This window comes from Camelus ferus, chromosome 12 (assembly GCF_009834535.1).
Source record: "Camelus ferus isolate YT-003-E chromosome 12, BCGSAC_Cfer_1.0, whole genome shotgun sequence".
Taxonomy (NCBI): domain Eukaryota; kingdom Metazoa; phylum Chordata; class Mammalia; order Artiodactyla; family Camelidae; genus Camelus; species Camelus ferus.
Window position 1 is genome coordinate 19,092,939 of NC_045707.1, and position 13,168 is coordinate 19,106,106.

At 41.5% G+C, this 13,168-nt stretch overlaps 1 protein-coding gene across 3 annotated transcripts in view; it reads right to left on the minus strand.

Moving 5' to 3' along the window:
- Nucleotides 1–724: 724 nt before the first annotated feature.
- TESPA1 (thymocyte expressed, positive selection associated 1) overlaps nt 725–13,168 on the minus strand; it is a 63,035-nt gene continuing 50,591 nt past the window's right edge. For 2 of the 3 annotated variants that reach the window (XM_032493043.1, XM_014557415.2), the window contains exons 9-11: nt 12,166–12,989; nt 10,957–11,050; nt 725–1,512 (exon numbers count right to left, since the gene is read on the minus strand). In XM_032493043.1, coding sequence (XP_032348934.1) covers nt 1,304–1,512; nt 10,957–11,050; nt 12,166–12,989 — 1,127 coding nt within the window. In that variant the 3' untranslated portion in view covers nt 725–1,303. Of the gene's footprint in view, nt 1,513–10,956; nt 11,119–12,165; nt 12,990–13,168 lie in introns of all 3 variants that reach the window. The other variant, XM_032493044.1, reaches the window with a different exon arrangement.

Sequence of the window (13,168 nt, forward strand, 5' to 3'; positions counted from 1 at the left end):
TCATTCCACTCTCACAACCACATTCTCTATGACCTAAGAACCATTTCTCTGAAATGTCAGTGTCAAGGAAATTAGCACCCACATCTCCCAGGTTCTGTGGGAGGTAGGAGCCCAACTGAGGGGTGAGGAGGAGGAGGGCTGGCTCCAAGTCACAAAGCTACCTCATGTCAAGAAGATACCAGAAAAGTTTACTTTGCCATTGGGTAGGGCCAATTAGCAAATGTAGACGGCCTAAGATGGCTGCCACTCCAGCTCTTAAAAACTCTCCAGCCCTTTGTTTCCACTTGGCGAGGCAACCAGGCTGGCCTAGGCTCTAAGTGCTACTGCTGGCCACAGCAGCGAAATAAAACAGACCTCTGTTCACTCATCATGCCTGGTATGATGTTTTTCTTTAACACTCATGGCTATGCTTTCCCTCTAGTCCTTCTCTCCTGGTGTTGGCTGTTTTGCAATGTGTTAGGCAAGCAAGTTATACATTCCTGTAAATGTGTGTGTGTGTGCAATGTGTGTGTGTGTGAGAGAGAGAGAGAGACTGAGAGACCGCTCCCCCTCTACTGACATTTTCTTGGGGGTGGCATGTGTATAAGATTCTCTACACCACGTACTGCCTGGTAGAGCACTGTAGAGGCTTAAGCCCCACTGGTTGATGGGGCTTAATATTTTAAAAAATATTTTCCATCTGACCCAAATCACAACTGTTCATTCTCTCTTAAAAATGCCAAGGTTTAAAAACATATTTTTATTTGTATTGTTTTCTGCCAGCAGAAAATACTGTGAACTTTTTGCAGTGGCCAAGAGGAGGGACTGAATCCCATGCATCTATTTCACTGTGAAGATACAACATTTGGGACTGAGGGAGAAGCTGGCTTTAATGGGGGGGGGGTACATGTGAATTTCCTTGGATGAGGCCTCAAGAAGAAAAACAGGACTCTGATGTGGTGGAAGACTTTCTGGAATTTAACGGGAATATGTAGGGATGAGCAGAGGCTCAGAGGGAGTCCCAGGGAGTCCCACTGAGGTTGCACCAAGGTTTCAGAGTCTGAAAGCGGGTTTTGTCCTTTTTCACTTAGCTTGAGCATTTTGAGAATATTCCAGTTCCAAACCTTGTTCCTCAAACTGGATCATCCTTAAATCTTCTAACTGCCCTAGGCAGTGTCAAAGCTGCGGAGAAAATTAAGTCTTTGTTCAGTTTACACCGTCCACATCATGCAGAGCATGGAATCTAATACCCGCATAGTAGAAAAACCAAAGAAAGGAAGTGACTGTTTAAGGTCTGTCTCTGGGCCTGCCGTTCACGACAGCATCAGGACGCAGATTCCCAGTCTCCCACCCTGGTCTTCTGCCCAGTGCGCCACGCTGCTTTTCTCCTACTGAGATCGGGAGTCTGCAGGGCCAGGGAGCCGCAGCTGGATGTTGGAGGCTGTACAACCTCCTGCAAGAAGAGGTGGGAATTAGGCTCTTCTATGAAGCCACTGCTGTCAGAGCAGGTGCTGCTGTGGTGGTGGTGACAGCCTGCAATGGGAATTAGAAAGAACCACATCATGTTTTTTTTTTTTTTTTAATTATTGAAGCATAGTTGGTTTACAATGCTGTGTTAGTCTCTAGTGTACAGCATAGTGATTCAGTTATACATACATATATATTATTTTTCTTATTCTCTTTCATTATAGGTTATTATAAGACATTGAATACAGTGCTGTACAGTAGGACCTTGTTGTCTGTCTATTTTATACATAGTAGTTAGTATCTGCAAATCCCAAACTCCCAATTTATCCCTCCCTCCCCAGTTCCCCCCAGTAACCAAAAATTTGTTTTCTATGTCTGTGAGTCTGTTTTTGTTTTGTAAATAAGTTCATTTGTGTAATTTTTTTAAGATCCCACATGTAAGTGATATATGGTATTTGTCTTTCTCTTTCTGGCTTACTTCACTTAGTATGATAATCTCTAGGTCCATCCATGTTGCTGCAAATGGCATCATTTCATTTTTTATGGCTGAGTAGTATTCCACTGTATACATGTACCACTACTTCTTTACCCAGTCATCTGTTGATGGACATTTAGGTTGCTTCCATGTCTTGGCTATTGTAAATAGTGCTGCTATGAACACTGGGGCGCATGGATCTTTTCAAATTAGTGTTTCCTCCAGATATATGCCCAGGAATGGGATTGCTGGATTATATGGCAAGTCTATTTTTAGTTTTTTAAGGAATCTTCATACTATTTTCCATAGTGGCTGTATCAAACTACTGTGGTAGACTCTTTAATGATTTTCCTTATTCCACTGGCTCCATATTTAGTCCATCTCCCATACTTCTGCTAAAATATTCTTTCTAAAAGATAAATCTAATCATGTCACTTCCTTATAAATTTTTAACTGGTTTCCTATCTTCCTAGACTAAATTAAAACACTTAAAATAACACAGAAGGCTTTGTTTCATATTCTGATTTCTATTTATCTTTCCTATTCTTAATTTTGATCTCCCTTAGATCCCCTTTCTCCCACTAGGCACAAGGTGTAGTTTCTGAGATACAATATTGTGATATTCTGTTCCTCTTTGCCTTTGAACATATTTTCTCTCTACCTGGGATAGCAATGCCCTGTTTCTTCTTCTAAATCCCTCCCACCAGTGCCTTTCCCCTGTTCAACCTTTACTCATCTGTCCAGACTCACCTGGACACATTCTCTGGGAAGTTCATTCTTCTGTCCCCAGGGCATTTAATGAGATTAGATCAAAGTAATTATTGATTTTCCTTTCATGTCTTTCACTAACCTAGGAGCTCTAAGTATCCTGTGAGCATTCCTTCTTAACTGGCACAAAGCTCATCTTGCCAGTGAATTCATAAGAAGGCAAACAAAATTTAGTGGGACAAAGGTAGTCAGGTTATTGGTGCTTAGCTCAAAGGGTTAGGGCACACAGTTAATGATGGTCAGACCCAAGTGCAGGCAATGAGGCTTGCTCTGATCCACAGCTGCAGTCTGAACTTCCGCACACTCAGGGCAGAGTGCTCTGATGAAAAGAGCACTGGTTCAGGAGTCAGGAGACCTAGGCTTTCTTTCTGATTCTGATATTAACTAACTAGTTACATAATCTTGCTAAATAATTTTCCTTCTCTGAGTCTTAAGCATAAAATGGTTTCTGTTATCTGTATGGTTATAAGATGTATATGAGATAGTATCTCTGAAAATGCCATATAATCACTGGAGGTGATATCTACCTGAAGGGCTGGGTAAAATCGTGGGGATGGAGACAGGGACTCTGCTCTGCATATTTCTAGGAGCAATGCTTACCCTACAGTCTACGGGAATGTTGACACCTGAAGCTGTGTGGCTTGACACCCTTGGATATGGCCTTGGTAATCCACTGGAACATTTGAAATTTATAACTCAGAAAATGAACATTATGGGGTGCATATAGAAATTACTTTTCTACTTTCCACAGTGAGTGGAAATGGGCAGTACAGATAAAGGGAAAGCAAAAGAAGAGAGACAAAGATACCAAAAAATATAATGGCAAGTACAAATTCAAAAGAAGAAGTTTAAATTTCCCTGTTGAGAAATAGGCTTCACCTCCACCCCCACACTTTCTAAAGCATGTGTGTGTGTGTGTGTGTGTGTGTGTGTGTGTGTGTGTGTTTAGGGGAGGGTGACGAGAACTCTTAATATTTACTTTCTTAGCAACTTTCAAATTTGCAGTACAATATTATTAACTATAGTACCCATGCTGTACATTATACCCCCATAGCTTATTTATTTTATAAGTGAAGGTTTGTACCTCTTGATCCCCTTCACCCATTGCACTTACGCTCCAATCCCTCCCTACTCTGACCACCACCATCTGTTCTCTGTTTAATCAATTTTGCCTTGTTTTGTTTGCTTTGTTGTTTTGTTTTCAGATTCCACATATAAATGAAATCATATGGTATTTATCTTCTCTGTCAGACTCATTTCACTTAGCATAATAGTCTTGAGATCCATGCATGTTGTTGAAAATGGTAAGATTTCTTTTTTAATGGCTGAATAGTATTCCATTGATATACATATACCACATCTTCTTTATACATTTATTCACTGATGGACACTTACGTTGTTTCCATATCTTGGCTATTGAAAAAAATATTTTTATATATATAAATAATATATATATATATATTTTTAAGTTGATAGTAAGTTAAGTTTGAATGCATTCTAAACCCTAAATTAACCCCCATCCACATATTGTGTATGTATGTATATATGTATGTATGTATGTATGTATGTATGTATGTATTTATTTATTTATTTATTTATTTATTATTTATTTATTATTTTTAGTGGAGGTACTGGGGATTGAATTCAGGACCTTGTGCTTGCTAAGCTCATACTCGCTAAGCTCATACTCTATAGCTCCACTGGGCTATACCTTCTTCTTCAATTTTGTTTCTGATGTCACATTTTACATCTTTTTATTCTGTGTATCTCTTAACTAATTATTTTGACTACTTTTGTCTTTTAAACTTCATACTACCTTTAATACATATTTACCTTTACCAGTGAGATTTTTACTTTCGTCTGTTTTCCTGTTAGTAATTGGTGCCCCTTTTTTCGTCTTAAAGAAATTTCTGTAGCATTTATTGCATGGCCAGTTTAGTGGTGATGAACTCCTTTAGCTTTTGTTTGGCTGGAAAGCTCTTTATCTTTTTTTCAATTCTAAATGATTACCTTGCTGGGTAAAGTATTGCTTGGTTGGAAGTTGATTTCTTGGAGCACATGGACTATATCAAGCCTTCCAGTCTGCAAAGTTTTTGCTGAGAAATTGGCTGATAGTCTTATGGGGCTTGCTTATGCCTAACAAGTTGTTTTTCTCTTGCTACTTTTACTCTCTTCATCTTTAACTTTTGACATTTTTATAATAATCTTGGTGTGTGTCTCTTTGGGTTTGTCTTGTTTGGAACACTCTGGGCTTCCTGGATATGGATGTCTGTTTCCTTCCCCAAGTTAGGGGTAGTTTCAGCCATTATTTCTTCAAATTCTTCTGTATGTTGTCCCACAGATTCTTTAAGCTATCTTCACTTTTTAAAATTCTTTTTTCTTTTTGCTGCTCTGTTTGGGTGAGTTCCACTGTCATGTCTTCCAGCTCACCGATTCTTTCCTCTGCTTCATCTAGTCTGCTGTTGAGCATTGCCAGTGTACTTTTCAGTGCAGTTATTGTATTTATCATATCTGTGACTTCCTTTTTGTACTTTCTTTTTTTATTTATAACTTTGTTAAAGTTCTCATTGTGTTTATCCATTCTTCTCCTGTGTTTGGTGAACACTTAAAGGACCATTGCTTTGAACTCTTTATCAGGTAAATACCTTATCTCCATTTTATTGTTTTTTATCTCTGAGTCTTTATCTTATTCTTTCATTTGAAACATTCCTTTGTCTCCTCATTTTTGCTTGACCCTCTTTGTTTCTATGTATTAGGTGAAATAGCTGTATCTCCCAATCTTGAAGGAACAGCCTTGTGTAGGAGACGAACCTTATCATTTAACCTTGCCCTAGCTCTTGGTTGTGCCTCAAAACTTTGTGCTTGTCTGGATTTATTCTTGTTAGGTCCCAGTTGTTGAGGGTGTACCACAACCTGTGAGTATTCCAGAGGCAGGGATCTCAGTCAACACCTAATTTGGACTCACTGGAAGTTAGACCCTCAGGCCACAGCTTTCAAGATATGCAAATATATACAGTCCTAAAGGACTGCAATTATAGACACTGCTGGCTTCCAGACCAAGAACCTGGAGGTGTTCCCTTAGTGAATGTTGCAAAATTCTGGGCTCCAGATGATTGTGTAAGTACCTTTCTGGGAGGTATCGGTAGGCTGTAGCAAGGCCAAGTGAGAGTACAAAGACCAGGTAAAGTATGTTTCTATAGAAAACTTGTAAATTCTTTGTCTCTTTGAAATGTATGTAAATCTTTTTTAAAGGCCAAATAAAACTCTTATCATCTTTACAATTCAGAGATGTTTTTCTCAAGGATATGGAAGCCATTGCTTTGACATGTAATCATCAGGGATCACAGCATCCCTATCTCCCAGTCTCCATGGGAGGGTAGGGATCTAACTTAGGTGCCTGGCTCCAACTGCAAAACTACCATCTGACATAAAAATATGAGAGGTATTTATTATTTCTTTGATAAAGGCAATTAGCTAACACAGTTGGCCACCCCAGTTACCAGGTGAATCTAGGATGAACTTTGTGTGGAAAATGGTGCTGTCAAGTCCTCTTGCCTGAGGACTGGTTATTGTTTATTTTGACAACATGTATGTCAAGGGTTGTATCTCCTTGGCTACATGAGAGGGGATGATTTCTTCCTGCCTTTGCAGTCTCTTTAGTGAATTGCCTGTGACACACATCGTATTCTGTCTTGCTGCTTATTCAAAACCAAAACGGTTTTCTTTCTTATACCTTTCTGGAGAGGTTTTCTGGGGTGGCAGAAGATTTTGGTTTTAATTGTATTTCCCCAACAGACACAAACAACCTTGTTAAGAATTGTAAATGAGGCAGAAAAATAATCATCACATTCTCATCATGTCCTCTTTCCCTCTCCTCCCCCTCCATTTCCTGTCTCACTTCAGAATTTATTTGGTATAAAAATAGTTGTGCCCAGAGTCATCATCTAGAAAATAGGGAACAATAGAACAACTTACATCACAGGATTAAATGATTTAATTCCCATAAAGTGCTAAGGATAGTGTGGGACATGTAATTACCACTATATATAAGTATTTGTTATGGTTAATATTATCATATGGTAAAATCTTTCATTATAGAGCCAGTGTGTAGCTACCTGGCTCACAGAGGTTCCACTAAGTACAAACAGATAGTGTGTTGAGTTACCCACCATGTGGGATTATCTCAGACTAGTTTTCCTCTTTATCTCATGCTCTGCACCAGCCTCCCCACCTAATCTTTCCCATCTCTTCTCCCACTGCTGCCAATAGAGTTGCCCTCCCACTTCTAGATACGATCACTTCACAAATAGGCTACGTATGGGCCTGTGCCACCTCAGGTCTAGTAAAAGATACAACAGCAAAAAATAAAAGCTTTTTTCTTGGCCCTGCTTCTTATAAATGTGGTAAAGTTCAAATGATTTAAATTTCAGCAACAGGACCCCAATAAAAGGCCTGTGAATTTGAAAATCTTAAGCCTGGTGCACATTATGAGGAATGATGAGAGTCATTCTTTCCCAGGACTTTGGAGGAAGATCAAGACTTCTTCTCTGGCAGAGACTAAAATGATAGAGTGAGAGGGAAGAAAGCTCATAGCTGGGGACCAGATACTCTTCTAACAGAAAAGGAACTCTTGTGCTATTTACAGAAAGGCACTCACTTTTTGTAGATAAATTAGGAAAAAAAGAAAAAAAAAAAAAAGAAACTCCCTTTCAGAAGCCAAAGACCCTTGAGATTTTCGAAGACTGGATTCCAACCTCTATTTTCCTCTTCAGGTGAGGAGTGACTTTGTACATATGAGGACCTTGCAACTAGACGCGGTGGCCGGCTGGGTGATGCGACCACTTTCTGTCTGTGCTTGCACCTCTCCTATACCTGATAACAGGTGATAGGTTAACACCTGGGACTAGACACAGAGACCCCAGGAGACAATGAATCTCTGGGAGATAATTATAGATTCTGGAAGGGGCAGTAGATCTGAAAGACTGTCCCATCTAGTTCTGCCTTTGATGGTGGTGAGTGAGTTTCCCCACCGATGTTTCTCATACAGTCTTTAATCCTGGCCGTACTGAGCTGTTTTCATAGCTATTCCCCACTCCTTGTGATCTCTTAAAGGATGATGGAGGAGTGGATTGAGAGAGGTAGGTAACAGATTTGTGAAAAGATTATTAAACAAACTCATAGAACATTGGAATGATTTGGGAACCACTGTGACCCCCTCTCCCTGCCTCAGCTGAAGGCTGTGCCAGCAAAGAGATCTCATATTTTTCTAAGGAATCAGAAAAGGAAAACCTACAGAATCGCTTCCTCATTTCCCTGAGAGGATAAATGCATCCAATTTCTAAATTATTGTGTTTCATGGAATCTGATAAGCCATTGACTTACAATTATTTTATATTCCACTAAGGAGGCAAATATAAATATATATGTTATGTATACATATACATATATATGCAATTATATTGGCTGACATTGCCAATTGTTATACTAATTCTATTTTACAAATATAAAAATGAACATCTTACAGTAAGTGAAATATAGCATCTCTAACCACAGTAACTCCTGCTGTAATGAAATCCTGACACCCTGGGAGAAAATGGAATCTAGTTACTTATTTGAAATGTATGACTCCTGGAAACTTCCTCCCTGCAACTCAATTTCAGCCTTTCTGTATACTGACATTTAATCAAAGATGGGACAAATTTGTGAAAGGAAATGGTGTTCTGGGTATTACGTGGATTGTCCAGAAAGATATAATCATATGGATCCTGCACAACCTGCTTTGCTGGACATCCTGGCATTTTCTTGTGTGAGGCTGACATCTGCTGGACAAGTAACACTTGAGCAAAGCTTGGCATTTTAGAGTAAATTAAATTTGGGGGGAGGAAAATCTGGCTGTGGAGTATATACTCCACATTTTCCATTTGAATTTGAAGTCTAGCAGTTAATTTCCTTTCAAATTTTGTATGCTGTGGCTGAGTTTTAGTGAGCTTTAGGATGAGAGCTTACCCTCAAGGCATCTTTAATATGTGAGGATAAATCCCTTTAATTAAACTAGTCGTTCTTAACGCCATGGGGCACCAGAATCACTGTCTGTGATAGACTGTTTATAAAGATGGCCACAACAACCCTTCCTTTCCACATATCTTTTCACAGTGTGGCTTTGCCATTCCTATTACAAAAGTAAAGTTTGTTTTCCTTCCTTTTGAATCTGGGTTGGCTTTGTGACTTGATTTGACCAATAACATGTGGTAGAGGAGACATGTGCAACTTGCAGCGCATCCTTAAACAGAAGCATTGTGACTTGAGTTTTTGCTGAACACCCATGTAAGAAAGCCAAGAATGACTTACCACATGGAGAGAGCGCCCAGCTGACAGTCAGCACCAGGGTCAGCACCCGTAGGGGGAGCCCATTTTTGACCTTCTAGTCCAGCCCAGTCAACTAGCCAAAAGCAGCTGCGTAAGTGAACCCACATGAGACAAGTAGAAGAATCTAAGCAAATCTACAAAATAGTGAGGAATAGTAAATAAATTTCCCTTTAAGCCACTACATTTTGGTTGGTTTACTATGCAGCAATAGGAAACTGATGACACTGGGAAAGCTTTTACAGAAGAATAGATGGTAATATCCAAGTCCAAACCCAAGAGAGTTGTATTTAATTCTATTGGGTGGAGTTCAGGAAGTAGCAATTAAAAAAAAAAAAAAAGCTTGCAAGATTGGGAATCACTGATCTAAATATTTTATGCCCATGAATATGCTTTCTAAAGGCAGCAGCAGCAGCATCACAACAGTTATCCCAGTACGTTACATTACCTTCACGTGCTCCCTGGGAGGTTTCACAGGGACAAACAAAAGTGAAGTGATTTCCACAGGATTACTGAGCTAGTATGGGTAGATCATTTGACTTCATATCCTAAACTTTTCAACTACAAATAGTGCTTTGCCGCCTTCTGCTATTTACCTCTTTGGTGAGTGACTGAGACATGCCATCTATGTACTTGAAGATGAGTAAGGTAAGATAGATAAGAGAGAAAGAAGAGTGGTGAGAGCCCTAAAACCACAGATAACTAGAATGAAAGGAGTTAGAATCATAAAGACCTTTGTGATTCTGGACCAGTAACAATGAAATTCTGGTGTTAACCCAAAAGCTGTCAGGCCAGGAAGTACAGTAAATAGTATTAAGACATTTAAAATGGAGGGAACTCCAAGCAAGATGATTTGTTTATTCAAGAGGGATTTCAGTTCTTACTATCTTGCAAAAATTATTGACCCTGACGTCTTCTTCTCTGAGGTCCTGGAGGACAGGTGGTTAAAACACCAGGAGACTAATTTCTGCTTAGTCTAAATAATAAATCTTTAGCTAAAATGTTCAAAAAATAAAGGATACCTCTTAAAGAGTTAATACTCAAAATTCACATCTAGAAGAAAGACATTATAACTGCAGTAACTACCTATGTGAGATTCACTGTGCTTCTCTGAGGAGGGAAGGAGAGCCCTGTACATCAGACCACAGCTGCAGAAAGGAATTCAGAGCCTAAATGAGCATAGCCGGGAGAGACACTGAGACGTCTTCCCGAAGTCCCATGATGTGGGCTGATTAGAAAGTAGCTACAAGCAGGCGCAGGGGTATAAGCCTCCATGGTTGGTCCTCACTTGCTACAAAACTACGTTTCTCAAACTTCAATGTGCAAGTGTGTCACCTAAGGATCTTAATAAAATTATGATTCATCAGGGCAGGGGTGGGGAGGGGCTGGGATTCTGCCTTTCTAACAAAATCCTAAGTGATTGCTAATGTTGCTGGTCTGTAGATTGCATTTTGGAAATTAAAGTTATAGAGAATTTCCCCCAGAACAACAGCTCTCAGACTGTGATCGCCAGACCAGGAGCATGAACATCACCTGGGAACTTTTCAGAAACGCAGACTCTCAGGCCCTGTCCAGACCTCTTCAGGCAGAAACTCTGGGAGTTGTGGCCCAGCCATTTGAAGTTTCATGAGCCCTCCAGGTGATTTTGATACTAAAGTCTGAGAACTACTGATCTAGAGAAGTATTTATCCAGCCATAATAGAATCACCTTAGGAACTTAAAAACAAAATATCAGTCCCTGGTCTCCATGCCATACCAGTTAAAAGGGGGCAAGATGTGGGACTCTTTATTGTGAGTATTTTAAAAAATCTTTCCAGATGCTTATAATGTGCAGCCAGGTTTGAGGAGAGGGAGAGGGAGAGAGACAGAGAGAGAGAGAGAGAGAGAGAGAGAGATGCACTTACTTCTTGAGTCTTTGCCAGCAAAAGTCTGGTAGAGGTGGGGGGACCGGCATCTGCTGGGCCAGTGATTCTCTTCCTCCTCACAGTTGCTGTGCACCTGTAACCAAGACGCCGGCAGAACTCAGTCAGCACCAGTGGTGGGGGAAGGTGCAGGATGGCAGGGAGCTGTAGGAGAAAGAGGCTGAGTGTACTTGAGCGACTTGGCCTCTTCTCTTTGTGGTAGGAACCTGCTAGTGAAAAAGGCAGGAGCAGCTCGACATTCAATGACGGGTGACACACATGCAAATCATATTGCAAATCATCATGCCTGTCTTTGTGGCAAGGATTTGAGAGCTCTTCCTCGAGACACCAGCACTTGGTGGCAGTACTGTCTACAGACCCAGGCAAGAGGACTCCTGAGCTTTAGAGAGTCTGTGAGATAAAGAATTGGTGATGCTAGGGGATGTGTCCTCTTTGATCTTGCACCACCCCTCTAGACCATACCCAGAATCCCCCCAAATGCTATTCAAATGGCCCCAAGACTGCTTCGGGGAGATGTGCTGGCTTTGCCTGGTGTCTGTTCTCTTAAGGGCAGACCTTTCTCCTAGTGTATGCACTCTGAGGCCTGCATGATGACCAACGGATGGTTATTTGTGTGGGTAAGGTGTTACTGGCATTTGGATACACAGGCTGGGGTGTTCACACATGTTTGTGCAAAATCCCTCGTGGTGCAGGACAGATCTGGGCATGGGAAGAGAAGGGGACAGGCCAGGGGATGGGGAGTGGCTCTGCCCACACTGCCACGTTCTAACACTGAAGTCCTCTAAGAGTGAGAATTCTAGACCTGAATCTGCACTTCCAAGTCTCTCTGGTTACACACTTGTCAAGGTGGAAAAGATATTTTATTTAATAATGGTTCACTTCGTGTACAACTGACCTCTATCTGTACTCATGTGGATCGCAAAAATGACAGCGTGCTTGATGAGAAACTTCAGTGAAGATCAGGTTGGATGAGGAGTTAAAAAATAATGCTGGAAACCTGGACCTTCTTAAGAAAATGGGCCCATTTCTCTTTCTCTTTCCTTCTATATTAGCCCAGGCCCAAAGTTTTCTGAATGCAGTTAAAAGAGTTGGTATATCTGGAAGGGAAAGGGAGCCTGGATTTCCTTTACGCAAGGGCAAGAGCCCAGAGCCTTTCTCTGCCAGCCTCTCCCTCACCTCCAACCCACTCACCTCCTCCGAGTCAAGTGCGTCCTGAAGCTGCTGGGTGTAAGATCGGTGCAGTTCTGCTCTCCCTTGGCTCTGTTTCCATTTCTGTTGAATGGTGGACAGATCCAATGACTTAACCTTCCTGCCCAGGGGATTCTTCTGAAAGAGACTCTTTCTTGCTTTGCTCTTTCTTTTCCAGAAGATCTCGTCCTTGGCTGAATGGGCTTCCTTGTTGGTGGCCTGGAGACCCCACAGCTCTCTCTTTACCTGTGCAGAGTCTGTGCTCCACTGCCGATCTGCTCTGGGCAGAGGATGTGTGCAACAGGGTATCTTGAGGTTAGAATCCGGAGTTTCCAGAGTTTCCAGACTTTGTGATGGTGCCCAGGTAGCCATCCCCTGCTGTGTTTCTTCTTCAGGGCAGAGGACACATGGACAGGAAGAAGTGGGCAGTTTTGTACCCCTGAGAGGGGGCACAGGATATCCGTGTGGGCCTGGCCCAAACCCAGGGTCTTGCTGGAGGACCATCTTCTCTCCTCTCACTCTGTCCATCACTTCCCACACCACTTGGTCTAGACTGTTCCTTTTGGGGGTATCGTTGGGTGGTGACAGCCGATCTCGGGGGCATGTGTACAGGCACATTTTGGAGATGGCTTTCCGGAGGCGCTCTCTGGGTGAGTGAGGGTCAGGTTCAGGGGCCAGAATCTTGATGGATGGCACATCAGATGGGTTGCAATTCCAGAACATGTGGGATGGTGTGAACTTCTGGACAGGTGTCTTGGACACATAGGAGTAGAGACAGAAGAAAGCATCTGCAGTGACGGCCAGTGTTTGCACCTGCTTAAACCTGCCTGTATACAAGGGTTGAAGATGGTGAGTCTAGGGGTCATCAGCAAATTATTTCTTGAATCTTTCCCTTCAGTAGCCTCCCTGAAGCTCAACATTCAGAAAGAAGCTGCAGTGTCTCCACAAGTATTTCTCCCATTTAGATTTCTCCCACCCAGGATTCCCTTCCTTGACTTTTTGACTC